This window comes from Poecilia mexicana, unplaced genomic scaffold (assembly GCF_051168715.1).
Source record: "Poecilia mexicana isolate PSO_F unplaced genomic scaffold, ASM5116871v1 scaffold_11, whole genome shotgun sequence".
Taxonomy (NCBI): domain Eukaryota; kingdom Metazoa; phylum Chordata; class Actinopteri; order Cyprinodontiformes; family Poeciliidae; genus Poecilia; species Poecilia mexicana.
This window is the reverse complement of record NW_028263380.1, coordinates 28,099,443-28,123,369: the sequence shown is the minus strand read 5'-3', so window position 1 is coordinate 28,123,369 and position 23,927 is coordinate 28,099,443. Positions and strand designations below refer to the sequence as shown.

General features: G+C 51.2%; 1 protein-coding gene across 14 annotated transcripts in view; it reads right to left on the bottom strand.

The window, feature by feature from the left end:
- The window catches only part of pleca (plectin a), a 73,607-nt gene that overhangs the window by 7,554 nt on the left and 42,126 nt on the right, over positions 1–23,927 (bottom strand). For 10 of the 14 annotated variants that reach the window (XM_088010586.1, XM_088010589.1, XM_088010591.1 and 7 more), the window contains 27 exons: positions 21,861–22,027; positions 20,830–20,945; positions 20,652–20,758; positions 20,332–20,475; positions 20,162–20,257; positions 19,963–20,090; positions 19,449–19,542; positions 17,685–17,839; positions 17,189–17,552; positions 17,030–17,107; positions 16,794–16,955; positions 16,195–16,299; positions 16,030–16,125; positions 14,858–14,983; positions 13,080–13,232; positions 12,842–12,996; positions 12,475–12,601; positions 10,798–10,981; positions 10,670–10,690; positions 8,953–9,110; positions 8,703–8,881; positions 8,284–8,422; positions 7,847–8,203; positions 7,599–7,682; positions 7,410–7,514; positions 7,221–7,319; positions 41–3,388 (listed from right to left, as the gene is read on the bottom strand). In XM_088010586.1, the coding sequence (XP_087866712.1) occupies positions 41–3,388; positions 7,221–7,319; positions 7,410–7,514; positions 7,599–7,682; positions 7,847–8,203; positions 8,284–8,422; positions 8,703–8,881; positions 8,953–9,110; positions 10,670–10,690; positions 10,798–10,981; positions 12,475–12,601; positions 12,842–12,996; positions 13,080–13,232; positions 14,858–14,983; positions 16,030–16,125; positions 16,195–16,299; positions 16,794–16,955; positions 17,030–17,107; positions 17,189–17,552; positions 17,685–17,839; positions 19,449–19,542; positions 19,963–20,090; positions 20,162–20,257; positions 20,332–20,475; positions 20,652–20,758; positions 20,830–20,945; positions 21,861–22,027 (7,047 nt within the window). The remainder of the gene's footprint in view (positions 1–40; positions 3,389–7,220; positions 7,320–7,409; positions 7,515–7,598; positions 7,683–7,846; positions 8,204–8,283; positions 8,423–8,702; positions 8,882–8,952; positions 9,111–10,669; positions 10,691–10,797; positions 10,982–12,474; positions 12,602–12,841; positions 12,997–13,079; positions 13,233–14,857; positions 14,984–16,029; positions 16,126–16,194; positions 16,300–16,793; positions 16,956–17,029; positions 17,108–17,188; positions 17,553–17,684; positions 17,840–19,448; positions 19,543–19,962; positions 20,091–20,161; positions 20,258–20,331; positions 20,476–20,651; positions 20,759–20,829; positions 20,946–21,860; positions 22,028–23,927) is intronic. The other 4 variants (XM_088010582.1, XM_014989360.2, XM_088010581.1 and 1 more) reach the window with 3 other exon arrangements.

Here is a 23,927-nt window from a genome sequence, read left to right as displayed (position 1 = left end):
CATCAACATCTCATTAGTTTCTGTATTTTAGTAACTCTACCTGCTGGGTTTTCTTCTGCAGCTCCTCAGCATCTTTTCTCAGCTTCTTCTTCTCGTCCTCCAGCTCAGCGATGGCTCTCTTCAGATCGTCAGCCTCTCTGGTGCTCTGCAGCCTCTGCGTCTCCAGCTTCTGCACCGTGGTTTCCGTTGCCTGTTTTTCGGTCTCCTGCAGACGAGCTTTAGCTTCATCGGCTTGCTTCCTGAACTTCTTGGCCTCGCCCTCGGCTTTCGTCTGGGCGGCGCTGAGCTCCATGACTCTGAGCTTCAGCTTCTCTGCCTCAGCAGACGCTTCCAGCTGCCTGGAGCGCTCTGCTTCCAGAGATTTCTGGAAGTCTTCAGTGTCCTTATGGAGGCGCTGCTGGATCTGCTGTTTGTCCTGCTGTAGTTTTTTAGCCGTCTCCTGGGCCTGGTCCTTCAGCTTCTGCAGCTCCTCAGCTTCAGCCTTCAGTCTTATGGCCTCCTGGATGGCCTGCATCTTCTCCTTCAGCATCTTCTCAGCGAGCGCTCTCTGCTCAGCAAGGTCTGCCTCGGCCGCCTGCCTCTGCCTGGCTGCATCTTCAGCCTGCACTGCGAGCCGAGCGGCCTCTGCTGCCAGGTGCTGCATCTTCTCGGCCTCCTCCTGGAGCAACTTCTGGGTGTTGTCTTGGTCTTTCTGCAGGAGGAGGCGGTTTTGCTCCTCGATTTTCAGTTTGACTTTGAGGAGCTCGTCCATCTGATTCTTGACTCTGGAGAGCTCTTGCTCCACCTGCGCTTTCTGTTTGACGGCGTCGCTGACTTCTCCTTTAACTCTCTGCAGCTCAGCATCCAGAAGCTCCTTCTGCTTGTCCGTTTCCTCCAGCTGCAGCTTGATGGCTGACAGCTCCTTCTCTACCTGAGACTTCTGCTTCAGCGCCTGCTCCGCCTCCTTCTTGTGTTTGGCCATGTCTGCATCCGCCTGCTGCTTCTGCTGCAGCGCCGCAGCTTCGGCCGCAGCCCGCCGCGATGCCTCCTCCTCCGCCTCTTTCCTCAGTCTCTCTGCATCTTGTTGAGCCTTGGCCTGTTTCGCGGCTTCTTCTTCTGCAGATTTTTTCTGCTTCTCGGCCTCCTCGGCTTTCTGGCGAAGCAACGCCGCCTCTTTCTCTGCCTCCTCTTTGGCCTTCTCAGCGACTTCGGCGAGCTTCTTTGCATTGTTAAACTCGTCTCTGAGCTTCTCCTGAGCGAGGACGTCCTCTTTGTTCTTGCTCAGGACGTTTTGGGCCTTCTGCTCTGCAGCGCTGCATTTCTGCGCCGCCTCCTTTGCCAGGACCACCTGCCTCTCCGCCTCTTTCTCGGCGTTGCTCCTCTGCTGGTTGGCTTCCTCCGCCTTCTTCTTGAGCCGCTCCACTTCCTGCTGAGCGGCCTTGCATTGGCGAGCCGCCTCTTCTTCTGCAGCAGTGATCCTCTTCACCTTCTCCTCAGCTTCCTTCCTCTTCTTCTCCTCCTCTGCTGCCAGTTGTTTCAGTTTCTCCGCCTCTTCTTCGGCCTTCAGCCTGCTCTTCTGCGTCTGCTCTGCAGCATCCTTCAGCTTCTTCAGCTCCTGCTCCAGGCTGGACTTCTCCTTCGCTGCTTTCTCAAAGTTGAGCCTGATGATGCGGATCTCCTCCTCCACCACCGTCTTCTGCCTCAGAGTTTCCTCCACCACCGTCTTCTGTCTCTCCAGCTCGGACTCGGACGAGCCCTTCAGCTGACTCATCTTCTCCTCGATCTGCTGCTTGTGCTGGGCGGCCTGGTCCTCCAGGAGCTTCCTCTGATACGCCTCTTCCTCAGCCTTCCTCTTCAGCCTCTCGTTCTCGGCCTCCTTGGCCTTCAGGGCGATCTCTGCCTGCGTCTTCACCTGCGTGGCCTCGTCGATGGCGGCCAGCTTCTCCTTGAGGATCTTCTCTGCCTCGGCCCTCTGCTGCGCCGCCTCTTCCTCGGCTCTCTGCCGCTGCCTCTGGGCCTCCTCGGCGACGCCTCGGAGCCGCGCCGCCTCCTCGGCCAGCTGCTTCATCTTCAGAGCCTCTGACTCCAGCAGCTGCTTGCTCTTCTCCGTCTTGGACAGAGTCTCCTGCTCAGCTTTGACCTTCATCTGCAGCAGGATGTCCATCTCTCCGCGGACCCTGGCCAGCTCGTCCTCCAGCTGTTTCCTCTGGCTCTCTGCGGCGCTGACCTCGTTCTTCAGCCGCTGCAGCTCGCTGTCCAGCAGCGCCCTCTGCTGGTCGGCGTGCTCGAAGTCGGCCTTGAGGCGGATGCACTCCTGCTCAGCAGACAGTTTCTGCTGAGCAATCTGCTCGGCGAACTGCCGCTGCTTCTCCAGCTCCTTCTCGGCGCTGTCCTTCTGTTTCAGCGCCGCCTCCTCCGCCTTGGTCCTCCGCTTGGCGTCTCGCTCGGCTTCGACCTTCTGCCGCTCGGCCTCCTGCTGAGCCTGGCTCTTCTTCTGGGCTTCCTCCTCGGCCTGCAGCCGCAGGCGCAGCGCCTCGTTGGCTTTTTGCCTCCATGTCTCCAGCTCCTGCTCCGCCTGCTGCCTGGCTCTGTCGGCTTCATCCTGCAGCTTCCTGAGCCGCTCGGCTTCTTCCTGCAGCTGCAGCACCGCGCCTTGCTCCTTCTTCAGCGACTCCTCCAGCTGGGTGGTCTTCTCGGTGAACAGCGAGGCCTTGGTCTGCATCTGGGTGGCGGCGCTCCGCTGTGCCACCTCCTCCACCACCTTGACCTGCCTCAGCTGCTCCTCCTCAGCTTGCTTCACGCGCCGCTCCGCCTCCTCCGCCTGCGTTTTGAACCTCTGCAGCTCCTCCAGGGCTTTCTGCTTCTGCTTGGCCGCCTCCCTCTCGGCTTCTGCTTTGCGCTTCAGCTCGTCTTCTGCGGTTTTCTTCTTCTGGGTCTCCTCTGCCACCTGCCTGCGGAGCCGCTCCGCCTCGTCCTGAGCGGCCCTGCGGAGCGTGTCGGCCTCGGCGGCCCGGTCCCGGAGGCTCTGCAGCTCGGACTCGGCGGAGGTCTTCTGCCTCATGGTGGTCTCCAGCTGGATGCGGACCAGGCGGATTTCCTCCTCGATCTTGGAGCGGCTGTCCAGCGCCTCCTGCAGCTGCTGGCTCTTGGACCTGGCCTCCTGCTCCGACAGGCTCCTCAGCTGCTGCAGCTCCTGCTGGAGGTTCTTCTTCTGCTGCTCGGAGTCGGCGGCCGCGCCCTGCCTCCTGCTGGCCTCCTGCTGCATCTGCAGCTTCAGCTCCTCCGCCTCCTGCTCCGCCCTGGCAGCCGACTGAGCCTGAGCTTCAGCCAGCCGCTTCTGCTTGTCCAACTCGGCCTGAACCTCGGCCAGCTTCCTCCTTTCCTCTTCTTTCAGCTGCTCCGATGTTTTCTGGTTGGGTTGAAGCAAAGACGACGATTAGAGACGCACAGCCACAGAAACACGCGGAGCTTTAAGTCCTCCATCATGTGCAGGAGGTTTTCTGAAGAAACAAGAGAATCTGACATTAAACAAGTTTAATTTAGTGCAGAAAGAACCTCAACAGAAATGACATTATATCTTCAGATAGAGAAACATTTTTATTTATTTCTCATCAAATATTAATAAAAATATTTCAAGATGTTTTATTTTAACACAATAAAACTCAAGATAATGACGACGTATTTTGTCATCTTAAGATATTTAAATCAGGAAAAATCAATAAGTTTCCTTAATTAATTATCTCAAGATAACGAGATAATTTCTTTCCAATGAAATGTTTTTCATTATTTGATCATCTGCAGGAAATGTCTCCTTCACATCAGGTCCTCATAAGAAGGGGAAAATATCAGAATATGAATGTTTTTGGAGGAATCTGAAAATCTTTTAATCTATAATTGATTAATTTTCTAATAATTTATTGTCCCAAAATGGGGATATATTTTGGGTTGGGGAGAAAAAGATTCACTAATAAATATCTTAAATATATACAAAAAAATGCTGCTTTTTTTTACAGAAAACACATTTTTCTCCAACTTGGATCATTTCTTTGTCAATTCTTGATTTACTGATAAAATATCTGAATATTATCTGAAAAATGACCAGAAAATATCCCAAATATTGAGAAATGTTTCCAGGATTTGTTTCCTCATGTGGAGACAATATTTTTCTATAAATAAGAAAATAGATTTTCTTCTAATGAAACTTTATTTAGTTTTCTTGTGTAATGAGGAAGTTATCATAAGGATGTAAAAGTTTTTCAAAGGTTTTATTGGCTCTTTATTTGACAGTGAATTGACAGGAAAGTGGCTATTGAGAGAAGCAAAGGTCACCCGGCCGGGAATCGAACCTGCGGCGGCCTCTGGGTGTGTTCTGTGCTGAACGCTGCATCCACTGCACCAGGATGTAAACTAAGTTTTAAACTTTTTCTTTTGGGGAAAGTTATTTTTTAGAGGCATTTAAAGCGGTGCTGTTTTGGGTCGGTTCAACGACCTTTGACCTTTTAAAGCTCCGATGGGCGTTGATGGTGCATTCAGGGACCATCTGTAAACTACTGAGTTTCTGGTTTTATCTTTTTATCCCGTCCAGCAGAACTTCTTAGAACTGTTTAAAGAAATCCGTCCCAAGACTCGGGTTTGTTCAGAAAACGAAGGTCAGTGGAGCCACAGTGGGTCCTGGAGGCCCGGCGTCCTGCGCGGTCCGGTTCTGTCCTCACCTGGAACCAATGACGGCTCATTAGAGGAACTTTGACCTGCTGAGGAGGAAGTTACTGCCAGCAGGGAGGAACTGGGACATGCAGGACCCGCTGCGGCTCCACTGACGCAGAGGAACCGACACTTTGCTTCATGACGTTTTCATTCATCGGCTGTTTGATTGTTAATGTGAACACAGAGTGCAGCAGCAGATTAGGATTACAGTCTGAAACATCTGGGTTTGGCATCAAAATACTGGAAACTTAGTTCCTTTCTGAAGCTTCAGAAAACAACCAACTAGACGTCCAGGATTACAGCTGAGAGGTTTTATGAAAGTTTAAACTTCAACTTTCTGCTCATAAACTAAACAGGAAGTTCAGGGAATAAACTATAATCCAGATTAATAATCTAGTCCATAAGCAGAGCAGAGATGGAAACGTTGGGTTCGTCTGGACAGAATGAAACCTTTTTTCTTTCCAAAGCGGAGTCCGGCGGTTCGGACCGGTTCCTGGATCCAATACTTTTCAAATCGATTTCAGTCGGAACGTCACGCCGACGTTCCTCCTGGTGGTTCCACACGGACCCCCAGGCCTCCTCACTGCCTCTGACCCGTCTCTGCTGCCCCCTGCTGGACAGCAGATCAGATCATGTCCAGTATGTGGGTGATCTGCATCTGGTCCAGCTGATTTCTGAATCATGAGTCAAGTTCTTGGTGCAGTCAGACGTTTCTCTCATCGCTCCAGCCGTCTCCTGGATTTCCTCCTTAAAGCGAACGTCGGCCTACAGGCGGATTCTGGTACCGGGTCAGAACCCAAAACCGGCACCGTTCTGTTTGGTTTCGCACGAACCTCCAGATGTCTAGAAATATTCTTCCTTCATTTCAGAAGCATCCTGATGTCAAACCCAAACGGTTCAGACCGACTCGGAGATGTTGCTGCTTTACACCAAAAACTCTTTAAATCGACTTTTGATGAAAAGCTTAAAATAACCAGCAGGAAGTTCTGAGCATCATGCAGACATGGAAAGAACTGAAACTTCCAGCAGTTTGAACAAAACTGTTTGTGAGCAGCAAATGGAGAACAAATGAGAAATCCCACACTGACTGAGGACATGAAGGCAACACGCAGGCAGGAGAACGAGCTGAACAAAACAGAGAAGTTCAGCATCTAGAAACCGTCAGATCCTCCAGATTCACCGGACCAGTTCTCTGATCCAGTTCTCTGATCCAGTTCTCTGAACCAGTTCACGAACCAGTTCTCTGATCCAGTTCTCTGAACCAGTTCACGAACCAGTTCTCTGAACCAGTTCACGAACCAGTTCTCTGAACCACTTCTCTGATCCAGTTCACGAACCAGTTCTCTGATCCAGTTCTCTGAACCAGTTCACGAACCAGTTCTCTGAACCAGTTCACGAACCAGTTCTCTGAACCACTTCTCTGATCCAGTTCACGAACCAGTTCTCTGAACCACTTCTCTGATCCAGTTCACGAACCAGTTCTCTGAACCAGTTCTCTGAACCAGTTCTCTGATCCAGTTCACGAACCAGTTCTCTGAACCAGTTCTCTGAACCAGTTCTCTGATCCAGTTCACGAACCAGTTCTCTGAACCAGTTCACGAACCAGTTCACTGATTCAGTTCACCGAACCAGTTTACTGAACCAGATCTCTGACCCAGTTCACTGAACCAGTTCACCGAACCAGTTCTCTGATCCAGTTCACGAACCAGTTCACTGATTCAGTTCACTGATCCAGTTCTCTGAACCAGTTCTCCAGACCAGTTCACACTGATCCAGTTCACCGGACCAGTTCTCTGATCCAGTTCTCTGAACCAGTTCTCTGAACCAGTTCTCCAGACCAGTTCACACTGATCCAGTTCACTGGTCCAGTTCTGGTCCAGTCCAGCTCAGGAGGAACCATAAAGTTTCCTGTTTGGTTCTGGTGTCACGGTTTAAAGCGTCCCTGCAGAACGCAGCACTGGGGCTCTTTGTTCCTCACAGAAACATTCTGCCTCAGTTCTGGTGGAAACTGCCGGACCGGGTCAGAACCAGCAGCTCTGAACCAGACCTTCTTGGTACCATGACGGTTTGTTGGATTCGTTCGGGTTTGTAAACATTAAATTCTGAAATAATGAAGCTCAGATTTTATTTCAGAAAAAAAAAAACTTTAGTAAACTAAGACGATAAAAACCGAAATTACAGATTTAAAAACTGATCAATATTTCAATAACATGAAAGTGGATCTGAAAGATTTCTGAGATTTCTGAACTTTCCCCACAGACAGGAAGTGATGTCGTTGTTAAATACCTGGGAGCTGGGGGGAACATTCACCATGCAGCAGGTCAGAGGAGCCAAACAGAAGAGAAAGTTAGAAACCAAGGAGAATCGGCAGGAAGGGGCGGAGCCAGCCGGCCATGTGACCCGCCGGCTTCCTGTTTGCCGAACGGGTCACATGGTCGACACGGAGGACGGACGATTTCACCGCGGCGGGGCGGGAACCGGTTCCGTCGGCCGGACCCGCGGGTCCAAACGGCCCGGTCAGCGAGAGCCGCGCTCACCTGGTCGGCCTCCAGGCGGCGCTGCGCGTCGGAGACGAAGCGGACGCTCTGTGCGGCGAGCGTCATCAGCTCGCTGTAGCGGCTCCGCAGCGACACGTACTGCAGACACACAGACACATCAGGTTCTGGTTCTGGACCCAAACAGTTCAGCATGTCCCCTCCCCCTCCCGTTAAGCCCCGCCCCCTGACCTCCTGAATGACGCCGTCAGAGGAAGTCTCCATCCGCGGTTTCTTCAGAGGAGAAGCCGTGGGATCCTGCAGCGCTCTGTAGGTCAGCACCAGCAGCTCGTAATCCTTCAGAACACAAAGTCCAAATGGGTCAGAACCGACCGGACCTCTGGTTCCGCCGGACGCCAGCAGCTGCTCAGCCACCCTCACCTTGATGGAGTCGATGTACGCTGTAGCGTTTTTATAGCAACTCTCCACTTCGTCTCGGTTCTTCTCCATTTCCTCCAGGAGTTTCTGAAATAAAGTTTTAAAAAATATTATGAAATTAATATTTAACATTTATAAAAACATTTCTGTGGTTATTGTCTCTGTGTTTGTATATTAGATGCACATCAGTGGATCAGAGGTTTTTATTGCTATATTGATTATTTATTGTTTTACACCCTGACCCCCCCCACCTCCTCCTGGGCCAGCCGGTCCCGCAGCGCCGCTCCGTCTCCGATGGGGACGTCCTGGACGTCCTGGTGTCTCCGCCGGACGTCTTCCAGCCAGCGGCTCAGCGAGTCGCAGCCGTCCCTGTGGCTGCGCATGCGGCGCTGCAGCTGCTGGAGCTCCCGCAGCCGCAGGTCCGTCTGGGCCAGCAGGTTCTGCCGGCGCTCCAGCAGGCCGGCCGCCAGCCGCCGGTACCGCTCCAGCTCGTCGTCGCGTTCGCCGTGGATCCGGCTCGTCCTGTCGCCGACGGCGGCCGCGCGCCGCAGCTCATCCTGCAGCCGGTCGAAGACGGCCCGGTCGGCCTCGGCCTCGCCGCGCAGCGCCTGGGCGGAGAGACGCGGCGGTCAGCCGGAGCGCCGGGAGGGCAGGAGCGTGCGAGAGTCCGGACGGATCGGGTCGCTACCTTCAGCTGGCCGCGCTGCTCCTCCACCTCTGGCTCCGACGCCGGAACCTTGGCCGCGTCCCGCAGGCGCGACTCCAGGCTCTGCAGCGACTCTTCGGCATCGTTGGCGTTCCTGATCACAACGTCGATGGTCTTCAGCCTGGAACGCCGGAAACAGATCAGGAGATACAGGAAGCTGTGTGGAGCCCCTCCCACACCTGTTTCTGCAGGCTGCTGGTCAGCTGGCTGAAAGCCACTTTAAGAGATGAAAACTGTTCCCGACCAGAGCAGAGCCCATTTCTTCAACATTTACATGAAAAATATGAATTCATCTGACAAATTTGTGACAAAATGAAAATATCTGGACAGAAAATCTGCCAAGGTTTTAAAAACTGATAAATGCTGGAAACGTGATAGCGGTGAAGCTGACTGGTGCTCACCTGTCCAGGTAGACGGTGGACAGGCCGTAGACGGCCTCCATCTTCTTCAGGGTCAGGTCCAGCTCGGAGCGCAAAATCGGACCGGCGCCGGCCGGCTGCGGACCCGCCAGAACCGCCTCCGTCTTCTCAGCGACGGCGCCGAGCTCCTTCTGCAGGCCCTCCAGCTCGGCCTGGACCTTCTGCACAGACACAGAACCGGGTCAGAAGCGGAGCAGAACCGGGTCAGGACCGGGTCAGAAGCAGCTGGTACCATCTGCTCGGCCGTCTTGGCGGCGCAGGCCCTCAGCGGCTCGCCGTCGGCCGGCTGCCGCAGACGCGTCAGCGTTTTGTTCTCGCAGCGCTCCAGACGCAGACGCAGGTCCTTCATCTGGGTCAGGAAGGTCTGACACAGCGACTCGTCCTGATCGCCTGCAGGGGGCGGGGCACGAGACACAGACAACACCTGAGCAGGTGGGGGGAGCAGAGCTCTGGAGAGGTCAACACATATCCTGCAATTACCAAGGCCCCCAGGCTGCAGACCACAGCCACACCCTGCCTGATCCGTCTCCTTCGCTCCAAATGTCCGGTTCTCTCTCTGCTCCTTTCATTCCTTTAGTTTCTCAAACTTTTCCAGGCTGAAGACGCTAGCCCCCTTTACTAAACACTCGGACCACCGAACACGACTTCCTAACATCTACAGCCTGAAATGAAAACATTAGTCTCTTAACTCACTGTCATTGTTCCTCCTAATCTGAAGGGGGCGCTGTTTGGTAAATGTGACTGGCCATGATAAAACCATGATTTGAGTTATTTACAGATTCTGAAAGTGTGGATTCTAATCTAGTTATAGGAAATACATCAAAAAAGTCCTTCACTGAAACTGTTGTGTGCATTAATAACATTTTATTTGTAATTTCAAAGCATAATAAAAGCAACGTAGATTTGAGTTGTTTTGGCAAAAACATTTTCTTGGACAGTAGCCAGTCCAACATAATTCATTTTATTTCAGGTGCCAAGATGCAGTTGGTCAGCGTGGGGTGCAGACATAGATCTGCATGCTTGCAGATCTATGTCTACAGATCTATGTCTGCAGATCTATGTCTGCAGATCTATGTCTACAGATCTATGTCTGCACCGCGTCCTGAGAAACCTTCCATTGGTCCCTTCGGGTTTTCTCTTTAGCCTTCAGCAGTTTATCTATTGGTGATTTTAAACACAATCCTTTGGCAAGCTAACTGTAAGCTCACCCCATCTCAAATAAACGATTGATTACATGCAGTACCTTTTGGACCACTAGGAGGCGACTGCGGACCACCAGTGGTCCAGGGACCACAGTTCGAGAAAGACTGATGTAGTGAAGTTAGTGTTAAATTGGAAATTAGACATTTGGTGTTATTATTTAATGTACAGAGAAATAATTGCTCATATATTTCCAATAGCTGCATTATTTTTTATTGATTTTTGAGTGCCTCTGTTTGCATCTTTTCATCAAACAATTTGCTGAAAATCCCTAAATGAACCAACATGGAGTCTGGCAAAGCACCGTCTCTGCAGCACAAGAAACCGGGACTGCTGGGGGAACCAATGAGACATCTACCAGCTGGCCCCGCCCACAGACTGGACCCGCCCACAAACTGACCCCGCCCACAGACTGGCCCCGCCCCTTTCCTGGTCTGCAGCCTGTCCCCTCTCCTCTCTCTGTTTCGTCATTTCAAGACATTCTGTAAGTTTTTCCACTTCAAGTTTTTCATCCTTCATGTTAGTGATACGTTAACAGAAGTTTATCTTCCAGTTATTACAGAGTTATTGATTATAGATGAGAATCAGCTGCTGTAAAACATGCAGACAAGAAAACCTGACCAGTGATGTTAGGATGAAATAAATCAGCAAAGGTTATTAATATCAGTGATTCGATGCATGAAATGCCTCAACAGGCGACGGAGCGCATTCATTCCTGCTCAGCCAATCAGAAGCTGCCGCTGCCTTACCTGCTCTGGGCAGGACGAAGCCTGCAACAGGAAGCCAACAAGCATTTCACTGTCAGGAAACCAACATGTTCACAAGAAATGATGATGATGATGATGATGATGATGATGATGTAGGGAACAGAACGGACCTTGCTCTGCGGCGCTGACCATGGTCTGGTAGTGCTGGCTGGCCCGGTTGTAGCTGGACTCCACCTGCATCCGGTCCTCCGCCCCGAACATCTGCGAGTCAGGACTGTCCCGCAGGAAGTCCTGGTAGTGCTGCTCCAGGTTCCGGAGCGCCAGCCGGTACTCGTCCACCCGCAGAGTCTTAAACTGGAGGAAACGCAGCATCTGTTAGCAACCCCAGCTAGCATCCGTTAGCATCCCCAGCTAGCATCCGTTAGCATCCCCAACTAGTATCAGTTAGCATCCACAACTAGCATCCGTTAGCATCCCCAACTAGTATCAGTAAGCATCCACAACTAGTATCAGTTAGCATCCACAACTAGTATCAGTTAGCATCCACAACTAGCATCTGTTAGCATCCCCAACTAGCATCAGTTAGCATCCACAACTAGCATCCGTTAGCATCCCCAACTAGTATCAGTTAGCATCCACAACTAGTATCAGTTAGCATCCACAACTAGCATCTGTTAGCAACCCCAGCTAGTATCACTTAGCATCCACAACTAGTATCAGTTAGCATCCACAACTAGCATCCGTTAGCATCCCCAACTAGTATCAGTTAGCATCCACAACTAGTATCAGTTAGTATCCACAACTAGCATCCGTTAGCATCCCCAACTAGTATCAGTTAGGATCCACAACTAGTATCAGTTAGCATCCACAACTAGTATCAGTTAGCATCCACAACTAGCATCTGTTAGCATCCCCAACTAGCATCTGTTAGCAACCCCAGCTGGCATCCGTTAGCATCCCCAACTAGTATCAGTTAGCATCCACAACTAGTATCAGTTAGCATCCACAACTAGCATCTGTTAGCAACCCCAGCTAGTATCACTTAGCATCCACAACTAGTATCAGTTAGCATCCACAACTAGCATCCGTTAGCATCCCCAACTAGTATCAGTTAGCATCCACAACTAGTATCAGTTAGCATCCACAACTAGCATCCGTTAGCATCCCCAACTAGTATCAGTTAGCATCCACAACTAGCATCAGTTAGCATCCACAACTAGCATCCGTTAGCATCCCCAACTAGTATCAGTTAGCATCCCCAACTAGCATCTGTTAGCACCCCCAGCTAGTATCACTTAGCATCCCCAGCTGGACCAGTTCCACACCAGTTAGGGATGCTAACAGTCACCCAGAGTTTAGCTTTAGCCTCCAAACATTTAGATGTTTACTGGGTTCAGCTTCCAAACTGGAAACTAGTGATGATTAAAGTCATCTAAAATAATCAAAGTGATCATTGATCAGGTTAGGGTTAGCCGTGATGCTCTCTGAGCCGATCAATGACCTGAGGAACACAAAGATGCAGGAAGAACTAATGAATCATCAGAAATAATCAGGTTCATTGATCCAGAAGCTGATGGAGAGTTCCGGCTTTATTACTTATTATAGAGACAAGTTCACTTAAAGTCTCATTCATTCAAATTATAATCCTTAAAAAGTGTTGGGGCTGAGACAATCTAATTATGTTATTTAGTCATTTTGATTAAATTAAAACTCGTTTTCCTTATTCTCCTCACCCAAAGGTAACATTTATCCAAACCAGAGTTAATTTAACTCCTGAATCTTCTCATCACCATGTCAACAGTTTGAACCAGCGGAGGAAGCTCCGCCTCCAGCGGCGGTGCCGTTACCATGGTGACGTTCCAGGAGTTGATGATGTGGACGTCCCTCATCAGGTACTGCCAGGACAGCAGGCTCTTCAGGTCCACAAACATGGTCTGCCACATGGCCTGCAGGCGCTGCAGGTTCCCGTCCAGCCTGGCGGAGACGGTGGGTTAGAGCGGGTCAGGATCGGACCGGACCGGACCTGTTGGCCTCCAAAGTTTTTATCATGAGGCCAAACATGTGGCATTGTTTCTGTAATCTGGCCAAATTGAAACAATAATTTCCATTTTTATCAAACATGAAGCTGCGGGGTTAGGGCCGCCCCACATAATCCTGCGGGCCGTCCACGGCCCACGGCCCCCAGTATTGCCCCCAGCCCCCCGCCAGCCTCACCCGGCGACGCTGTTCACCGCGTCCTTATTGGTGGGCGGAACCAGGAAGCAGACGGACGGGACCGCCGCCTCGCTGCCGCGGTCGTTCAGAACCCGCCAGCTGAACGGCTGGGAGTTGCTGAGCAGAGCGCACTCGTCCCCTCTGTGGACTGTGATCTGCAGGAGGACCAGAACCGGGTTGGAACAGGTCAGAACCGGGTCAGAGAAAGGGTCAGACCCAGGACAGACAAACTGCTCACCTCCATCTGCTTGAAGTCGCAGACGGCCTGGACCGGCAGCTTCCCTTTGGTGGCGCTGGCCGGGTTCCTGGGCTTTAACTGGACCACGGTCTTGGCGCGGCGCTTCAGACCCTCCAGGTGGGTTTGAAACTCGGCCAGCTGCTCCTTCTCGTCCTGGAACAGAAACGGGTCGGGATCCAGAACCAATACGCTGCTGAGCAGAACCTGTTCTGATCCAGTTAGAGAGCCGATATCCAATATGACTATTGCCATTATGGCTGATATTTATCAATATTATAGATTTTCAGGATGCCTGAGATATCGGGTTGTTATGTGACAGAGATGGTGATGCAGCAAAGCATTATGGGAGTTTAACTGAAGCAGAGATGCAACGGTGACATAAGGATACGATATTGGTACGTATCGGTTATCGGCAGTAGCAGCATTATCGATCAGCCGTATCGGACAATCAGGCGGTACCGATACATCGTACAACGACCGAACACACTGACCGGCCCAACTAAAACCCAAAGTGGACCCGACGTCCGGCAGTGAAAGAGTCATGAAGAACTCCAGAATAAAAGCATGAAACTAGAGGTGTGCCGATCGATCGGTCACCGATCATAATCGGGCCGATTTTTGTGAAAAAGTGCATGATCGGTGATCGGCGATCATTGGCTCTTGTTGCCGATACCGATCATCTCATTTCCAGCCTGCCTGTGCAGCTGGTCTCCTCTTTCCTTCACTGCACAAACGCGCAGCAACAAATCCTAAGCGATGTGGATCTATAACCACTGAGTGAATGGGGAAGTTTGCGTGTTGCGGTGGAAAATTGAAGCAGGTCAAAATGCATCAACACAACGAAGCTAATATGACATAAAAACAATGACGGAGTTTGGCTACATCGAGGCTCACTGCAGTAAAAGACATACGGAGGATCAGACAGCAGGTAAAGCAGCGCACAGCTACAAACACTCACCGGATTAGCATGACGGTCAGAAAGCTAAACAAATAACCCGCAAAATGATTTAAGTCTTCGAGCTGCGATGTAAGACGCTGGTTCTGCTCTCCTGTTGAACCGCTGCTACGCTACAGGTAGTAATATCTGACAGACGGAGCTTCGCTTCTGCTCCACCTGGTGGTGACTCTCACACCGAACCTGCTTAAAGCTGCAGCATCTAACTTAAAAAATACATTTTACACACGTATTAAAACTTTGCTGTCCTAACATGAGACAGATAATCTCTGAAAAAATAATCGATCTCCTCCCTGATCTGCATAATTACTCCGCTCAGTCAGAAACAGCCAATCAGAGCTAGCAGTAATCAGCTAGCCGCCATGCTAACAGGAAGTTTTCATTCAGTAAATCTGGATTGTTTATTGTAATGGAACCTGTTTTTGCCTTTGAATGTTTTATACTTTAATTTTTGGCAATGTTGAGAGGTTTTATTTAGCCTCTTCAGAGCCTTCATATGTTATCAGTCTGTTAAAGATAGTTTTATCAATAGCAGTACAATTTGCACAAAGCCTGTTTTGTTTAGTTTTCTTCTTGAAAAAAGTTATTAAAAACAAGTTTTTGTCTAAATTAAGGTGAATTCATGGTTCCTTTTTCCACATAATGTATCCGGTACTGTTTATGATAAAAAATAAAATAATAATTATGTGATTGGTATCGGTGTATCGGCCATCATGGGTGATCGGTATCGGTATCGGTAGGAAAAAACCTGATCGGCACATCTCTACATGAAACCATAAAAATATGCTTGATTCTCAGGTGGAGCTGAAGCCGATGAACTCACAGCAGCGTCCTGCAGCAGATCCTCCAGCCGAGTCACCGTGACGGAGCGGTCGCAGGTGTACTTCCTCTTCATCACTTCCTGCATCTTCCTCATCCTCTCCTCAGCCTCCTTCACATCGGTGAAAAACTGCAGGGGGAGTTCAGAGCTGAAGGAGCAGTCTGACCTCAGGTTGACCTCAGTCTGACCACAGGTTGACCTCAGTCTGACCTCAGTCTGACCTCAGTCTGACCACAGGTTGACCTCAGTCTGACCACAGGTTGACCTCAGTCTGACCTCAGGTTGACCTCAGTCTGACCACAGGTTGACCTCAGTCTGACCACAGGTTGACCTCAGTCTGACCTCAGTCTGACCTCAGGTTGACCTCAGTCTGACCACAGGTTGACCTCAGTCTGACCTCAGTCTGACCACAGGTTGACCTCAGTCTGACCTCAGGTTGACCTCAGTCTGACCACAGGTTGACCTCAGTCTGACCACAGGTTGACCTCAGTCTGACCTCAGTCTGACCTCAGGTTGACCTCAGTCTGACCACAGGTTGACCTCAGTCTGACCTCAGTCTGACCACAGGTTGACCTCAGTCTGACCACAGGTTGACCTCAGTCTGACCTCAGTCTGACCTCAGGTTGACCTCAGTCTGACCACAGGTTGACCTCAGTCTGACCTCAGTCTGACCACAGGTTGACCTCAGTCTGACCTCAGTCTGACCTCAGTCTGACCACAGGTTGACCTCAGTCTGACCTCAGTCTGACCACAGTCTGACCTCAGTCTGACCTCAGTCTGACCTCAGGTTGACCTCAGTCTGACCACAGGTTGACCTCAGTCTGACCACAGGTTGACCTCAGTCTGACCTCAGTCTGACCTCAGTCTGACCTCAGTCTGACCACAGGTTGACCTCAGTCTGACCTCAGTCTGACCTCAGGTTGACCTCAGTCTGACCACAGGTTGACCTCAGTCTGACCTCAGTCTGACCTCAGGTTGACCTCAGTCTGACCTCAGTCTGACCACAGGTTGACCTCAGTCTGACCTCAGTCTGACCTCAGGTTGACCTCAGTCTGACCACAGGTTGACCTCAGTCTGACCTCAGTCTGACCACAGGTTGACCTCAGTCTGACCACAGGTTGACCTCAGTCTGACCTCAGTCTGACCTCAGTCTGACCTCAGGATGACCAGCGTACCTGGAAGTAGGCGGTGTTCTCCTTCAGGTGTGTCTCGATGCAGCAGCAGAGCTGCAGCAGCCAGCTCCACTGCGTTTGCAGCGCCGCAGTGAACGCCTGCGGAGGAAAACCATGTTTCAGATGATTTCTCTAAATTGCCGCTCGCTTTGCTCCACGGCGTCTCACCTCGATGGTCGGCCTGGCCGGGTGTCCGTCCCGCAGCAGCTTGTCTCCAGAGGCCTGGACGCCGTTCACCTTCTTCTCCCGCAGCTCCAGCTCTCGCATCAGGCCCTGCAGCAGAGAAACAGCCGGGTTCTTATGGCTGTGGCACCAGATGGCGGACGGCCCGCGGGCCGCCCCACGGGCCGCCCCAAGGGACGCCCCACGGGCCGCCCCACGGGACGCCCCACGGGACGCCCCACGGGCCGCCCCACGGGACGCCCCACGGACCACCCCAAGGGACGCCCCACGGGACGCCCCACGGGCCGCCCCACGGGCCGCCCCACGGGACGCCCCACGGGCCGCCCCACGGGCCGCCCCACGGGACGCCCCACGGGCCGCCCCACGGGACGCCCCACGGGCCGCCCCAAGGGACGCCCCACGGGCCGCCCCACGGGACGCCCCACGGGCCGCCCCACGGGACGCCCCACGGACCACCCCAAGGGACGCCCCACGGACCGCCCCACGGACCGCCCCACGGGACGCCCCACGGGCCGCCCCACGGGACGCCCCACGGGACGCCCCACGGGCCGCCCCACAGCAGCCCGTAGGCGCCAAACGCTTACCGAGTAGCTTTCCTTCTTGGAAGCCATGTTGGAGTTCTTGTCGCTCCAGTCGTAGTTGACCTCTTCCTCCTCTTTCTCGTTCAGCCACATTAGCTCCTTAGTGGCTGCGCTGACAAAGGCGTGCAGCTCCACCAGGTGGCGCAGGCGAGCCTTAGAGGCGCTCTGCAGAGAGGAAGAGGATTTGTGATGGTGGAAACGCTGGGAGGCAGACAGGAAGAGCTCGTTGTGTTGCTCACCAGAAGCTTTCCGTACTGCAGCTCCAGTTTTCCCAGATATTCCCGGTACGCAGCCTTACTGGCCGGAGAAATCTGACCCTGCAGAGTCACAAACAACGAGATGAAGACCCCACCTCCTCTTCCTCACCATCAACCCTCAGGAGGTTCTGTCCGCTGTACCTCGTCGGCCTTCGCCCTCTCGATCTTGGAGCGAAACTCCTCCACAGACTGGTGCAGGCCCCGGTGGCTGCCCAGCTGCGTCTCCACGTTGGGCAGGTCGGAGCCCCACTCGCCCTCCTCCACCCGCTGCTGGTTGTCCTCCACCCAACCCAGCAGGTCCAGCACGTAGCGCAGCGTGACCTCGTCCAGCTCCGGACGCACCCTGGAGGACTGCTGGGGTGGACCGACCTGGGAGTGGACCTGAACTGGGATCTGGGTCATGGGGATCTGGGTCATGGGGATCTGGGCGGTGGTCACGCCTGACTTCAGGCGCAGGTTGTACTCACTGCGGACGTTTACGAGCCTCTCATGGAGACGATAGACTCTAAAAGAGCCCAGAAATGATCACATCAACGTCTTGAAGGAAGAATTTCAGTAAAACTCTGGATCAGCTGGCAGCAGGAGCAACGCAGGATGAAGTGCTGCAGCCTTCAGGTCCGTCAGAAACACCATTTACCTGCGATACATCTGTTCGGCCTGCAGATGGCGCCCATCTTTCAGCAGTTGTACATCGTTGAAGAGCAAGCGGATCATTGCCTCTGCTTTCTCCAGGTCTGCCTCCACCTCTGCTGTGTGCTGAGCCGGTTTCCCAGAACTCATCATCCTCACATCCTGCAGCAAACAGGAAGTTCAGCAATCCAACACGCTTCACACCGTGGGACGGAAAACTCTCAAGATTTCTCCCTGATTCTCTACACTGTAAAACACTGACTGCTGAGGACGACTCCACACAACCGCCTCTTAAACTCGCCTGATCCCTTAAACGGCTGGTTGGTAAAAACAATAAGTTCATTCAATACATTTTAAAAATATATTTTTATTTAAATGAGTCAGTTTTTCTTAAGCAAAACCATTTCAATCTTGAAATATTTAAATATGACTGGAATTTATCAAGTGATAAATTTCTAATTAGCCATTTCCTGTTTATCAATAATCAGTGTCTATTCCTTTTAAACCCAACATCTGATTGGTTTAAAGTGTGCTAGCTCCGCCTCCAGACTTTGATATATGTAACTGACAACAAATAAATTCTTGAATTGTTGCAGTGGGCCAAAATACAATAAATAAATAACTGATTAAATAATTATTACAATTTGTCGTAAAATATTTAATGTTTCTGTATGGAGTTAGATTTGTTTCACAATTATTCAATCAAAAAAAACACAAAACAAAAAAAAAAACAATCATGTCAAACAAAAACAGAGTTGTGATCAAAACCTTTGGATTTTAAAAAAATTTGTTTCAAACTTCAAATTGTAAGAATTATTCTTTTTAAAACAAAAAATTTGCTTTAAATTTTTTTTAATTGAAATCACAAATTTTTGTTTGAATCTTATTTTTGCATATCAGAATTTTTTGGTCGACAGCCTAAGTTTTTGGTTGAGTCTAAGATTTTTTTAAGCTCCTGTTTTTTGGTTGAACTCGTTTTCTTGCTTATACAACTTTATTTGCTTTGGCGAAGCTTACATGAACATTCTGGGCGGGGCTTAAGGACGAGCGATGTAAGACGTGTTCCGATTGGTTAGCGCTGACTAAAGCGGATGACTCCCTGAGATCTCAGAACTCCGTCCCGAACTGCAGGGCTTCGGTGACGGGACACAGAATGTGATGGTAAGTAATCTTCATAAAACTACACCGTTTAGCAGCTTCTAAAGTGTCCACCCTGTTTCAAAGAAGAAATCTTACTCAACTTATGACGACAGTCACATATTTTGTCTGCCGTGATCCCCGGTAGCATATTGTGCTAGCTAATGTTAGCACTAGGTAAAGTTCATAAACTAGGCTTGTGTAATATTCGCCTGTCTTTATGTTGAATTCGTTAACCAGCGCACCTCTGTCGAGTGGCTTTAAGAGTGGAAAATACCAAATATATCTGGAGGAAATATGTGTTAAAAACTGTTGTGTGGGGCGACTGCAAATTTGTAAAATGAACCATTTTTAGTTTATATGTAAAGTGCACCTATTAAGACAAATAGAAAAAGTTTCATGCAGAAAAAATACTTTTTTTTTTACTTTAAAATGGGTTAATTTGACCCGCAACATAACAGGAGGGTTAATCATACATAATTAGTTTTTTATTTTAAGTACAGATTTACAATTTTATCTGAATGACCAAATTTACAAATATGTATCTATTTCATTAATTAATGTAACCCTCTGCTGCCCCCTGCAGCACCAACAAGGCATTACAGCAGCATGACAACATGTTGGAGTTGCTCACCGTCTGCAGCAGCGTCTCCACCTGGTTGAGCTGCTCCTCACACACCCCCGACTCCATCTGGACCTTACTGACGATCCTCTGGAGTCGCTCCAGCCTGCAGCGAGGAGAAGAGGTCAGAGGTCAACATGCATGATAGAAAAAGAAGAGGCAGAGGAGTGGGCACTCACTGCGTCCTCCTCTGCAGCACATAGTGGTAGCCCTGATGCAGGAAAGCCATGATGTGAGTCTAAACTGAGAGCGGCCAAAGCCACAGGGCTGGAAGCGACGCCCCGCCGCCATGTGACCAGAAAACGTTTATGTTTTCTCCATGGCGATGAGATGGAGTCATGTGCTTCCTTTAATTTGATGATTTACTTCCTAACCAACAGAACAAACAGTGTTTGATGTGTTTGGACTCATCAGGAGATGAGTCACGGTCCGGCGCCGTGTGACGCATCGCAGCGGTCCAGTGGCGGTGCACCGTGTTGCTCTGCAGCATGTGACTCTGCAGTGGGTTGCGTTGCGTTTTGCTTACCTCTCGAACTCGGTCCGGAGGAGGCGCTCTCGCTCCAGGATGCCCACATGCAAACGCCCCCACTCCTTCTCCACGTCCAGCGGATGGTAGCCTGGAGGAACCTTCACCAGGCCGGCCTGCACGGCGCCCTGCAGACGGAAACGGCGTGAGTCCGGGTCCGAGTCCGGGTCGCTCCGTCGGGGGAACCCGGGGAACTCACCTCAAACGACTTGAAGATGTGTTTGGAGCGGTTCTTGTCTGCCTCTTTGGCCGGCAGCTCGGTTTCCTTGAACTTCAGGAACTGGCGCCAGAGAACCTGAGGAGGAAACGCAGACGTCAGTTCATCATCCAGCTCCTCATCCTCAGGATGAAGGTGGGCGACGCGGTCACCTCGATCTCCTCGTAGCTGCTGGGGAACTTCCTCTCCTGGAAGACCAGGATGTGGTGGCGGATCCACTGCAGCAGCACGGTGACCACCTCGTAGTACTCCTGCCAGCGCAGCTCCAGCTCCTGCAGGGTCAGGATGTTATCCAGCTGCAGCTCACATACAAACCACTTTATCACTTAGCGGAGAGGCAGGAAGACCAGAACCAGGACCGGTTCTGGATCCATAAACACATGAGGTTCAGATGCTGCTCATCTGCTGACAGTTTTCTAAACATCTACTGGCGCCTACTGGACGCACTGATCAGAAACGGATCAGAACTCACGTTGGCCTTGACGCCGTCCTGGATGTCCGGGACGCGGGGCATGGCGTCGTACAGCGAGGAGACGTACGTGATGATGGACTTCTCATCTGGGTGGGGAACGTCCACATCTGGACAGGAACACGGAGCAGTGAGAACCTGCCGGACCCGAACCCTGCCGCGAGGTTCTGGTTCTGCTCACCTTCTGGGTCCAGCAGCCTGGTGACTCCCAGCTCTCGCTCAGCCACGCTGAAGGCCTGCTCCAGGTTCTCCTGGTTGGTCTGCCGGTACACCTGGTTCATGTCGATGAGGCTGGGCCTGCACACAGAGAGGCGCCACACCGGGTCAGGACAGAACCTTTAACCACCCGACGCCAGGCGGGCCGACGGTCAGCCTGGCTAGGAAACCAGGAACCAGGAAGTCCTCCAGCAGTGGGAGACGGGCAGCCCTCTGACTGGATGGAGGAACCGGTTAAACCCAGAAGGTTCTGCAGGCAGGTTTAACCGGGTCAGAACCAGACGATCCGAGCTGCAGCTGGCTGGGTTTTTGTTTTGGAAGCAACAAGAAAGGAAGTTAGAAAACAATCAGCTTGTCCAATGAAATCCAGAGAAACAAGTTGGGAAACAAGACACTAATAAAAGATTTATTATAATTTGAATCCAAAGTTTAACAATAATGAAACCACAGACACGAGGAGAATGTCTGAATTAAAGCTCAGAGCAGCTATTTCAACCAGTTCGTTTCTATTAATCACCAGCAGAATAACCAGTGAATTTAATCAGATGTGCAGCTTAATGCCGTCTAGCCTGGACTTTAATAATATGCCAGAGGAAGCAGCAGCAGCGCTGCTGTGGCTTGTTGCCATGGTAACGCTGTTTTCATGTCGTCGACGCGGTGATGCAGCGACTCGGAGGGAAAATCAGCTTCCTCAGAGCTGCAGAGGAAGGACGCTTCTTTCCAGTGAACCCAGTATCGCTGCTGCTGCCCCAGTATAAGGAACTTTTCCAGCTTCGCTGCAGCAGAACGTTCAGTTCAGAACCTCTACCAGACCCGGTCCGACCTGAACATGGGTGGCCATGTTCAGGTCGGACTCCCGCTTCCGAACCCGCAGTGACCAACACCGGATAGACAACGGCCTGAAATATGCATGAGGTCAGAGAGCAGAACTCTAGCCTCAGAACCAGACCCGGTCCAGACCGGTTCTGGACCGGGTCTCACCTGTTGTGGCCTCACCTGTGCCTGTGTATGACGGCGTTGAGCAGCCGGCCGTCCCTCCAGCTGGTGGTGAAGTTGTCGCAGCGCAGCCCCTGGTAGCCCTCCACCATCCGCTGGGCCCACAGCAGCAGACGCTCCTTGGCCGTCATGTCGGCCGACTGGCCGTTCACCTGGATGTCCGAGATCTGGGGAGACCAACAGCACACGGTCAGAACCAGAACCAGAACCAGACCCAAGTCTGGACCAGAACTCCTGCTGCTCTTTGAGTTAACCACACTACGTTTCTGCTGAACAAGGTCATGACTTCCAGCTAATCAGTTCTGAGAATCGGCCATTTTTTTTCCTGGCGGTGATTTTGTATCCGAGTTCAGTTCTGCTGCAGTTGCAGGTAAGCGAGTCGAACCGCTCAGAAATGCGTGTATTAACGCTCAGGAGTCTCACATCGCCGCGGCATCAGAGCCTCTTCTGGTTAATGTCGGTTTTCTCGGGAACGTTCCCACATCAGAGGGGAACGTCCGTTTTTGGAGACCTGAAGGACGAGCGTTTCAGGAACCTCCGCCAGGATATCAGGAGGGATTTTCTGGAAGACTTGGTCTGACTGAGGGTCGGTTCCTTCCCTATGGAGGCGAGGGACACAGCGAAGCGCTAAGCTGCTAATAAAAGGGCCAGCAAAGCTGATTGTAGACATGAATGCTGTGTGTCGGTAGAGACGTCCTGGCCGGTGGTCAGCATTGAGCCTCCTGTTAGCGCTGTGTGCTAGCTGCTAGCTGCTAGCTGCCTCCTGGAGGATTCAACTGCTCTGCATGCTTTGGATATAATTATTAGTTTTTGCTGTTTTTGTCCCGGGGAACAAAAATGATCCAATTCGGTGACGCTCCGTTAGCTAACTCCTTCATTATGTCCAGGCTTCGTTTAATGCATTCATATTGTGGTAGCATTCATATTTGAAGAGTCATCTGACATGCATGGACTGTAGTTAAACTACGCTCCATGTTGTAGGGAGCTGGTGTGGATGCAGAGGGAGTAAATCCAGTAACACCATCACTGCCAAGCGTTCATGTGAATGCGCGGTTCTGCAGGTTCTGCTGCTCTGGGTCAGACTCTGGCTCCAACAGGTAGAAAGTTTCTCTGCCGGTAGATAATCGCTGCTACCGAACTACAGAAATGGCTGAAGGGGTGGAAACGTCTCCTTCACATTTAAAATACCGAGTTTCTGTAAAACGCCTGAGAACAGGAGAAACGGGGAATTCAGACCGAAGCATTGCAGTTCTACTGTCTGCAGACCAGAAGTGAAGGAGTCAAAGCTCCACATGCTCACTTTAAATCTGCAGTTTGAAATCGTTTGAGGCTCTGGACGGTTCTGCCTTCATCTTCATCTGGTTTTCAGTTATTTATGATCCGATCCAACCTTTCCAGAACTCATGACGCCCATAAATCTGGCCTGGCTGCGTTGTGATGCATCAGAACCAAACAGAACCTGGAAGTGTGAGAATGCGGGCTTTGTTTTCCAAGCTGCAGCATTTAATGCGCCCGCAGGCAGCCGCTAATGACTGCTGGACCGAGAGACGGGAAAATTTTTATTGGTGCTGGGAGGAAAAACTCTGAGTCACATGGAGGAGGAGAATCCCAACGGAACATTTCAGAGAACAAAAACAACTTTCTGGGGTTTTTCCAGGACTGAGCTTCTGGAACCAGTTTAATCCCAGTACTTTGGAGAGTTTAATCTGGATTATTCCTGCAATGAGACATAACATCTAAAACTCTCAGTTTGGGTCTAATTATCAGTTTCCGGCTGCAGCTTCAAAACATTTTCATCCTTCAGTTTATTTCACAAACTGCTGAAACCTGCAGAGACTTTCTGTTTGTAGCGATCCGGGAAAGTCGAGGCGACTGGGATTATTCCCCGCAGGCGGATAATCTCCTGCTGCAGCCGCTCTCAACCGGTTTCATGGCTGAGTCAGAGCACAACTAATAATTTTATTTCTAAAACAGGAAGGGTGGAGACAATGGGAAAGGAGGAAACCCCGAGCCTGGCGGGTCCAGAATGAACCCAAACCCGACACGGACCTGGGAGTGAAGCTGGAG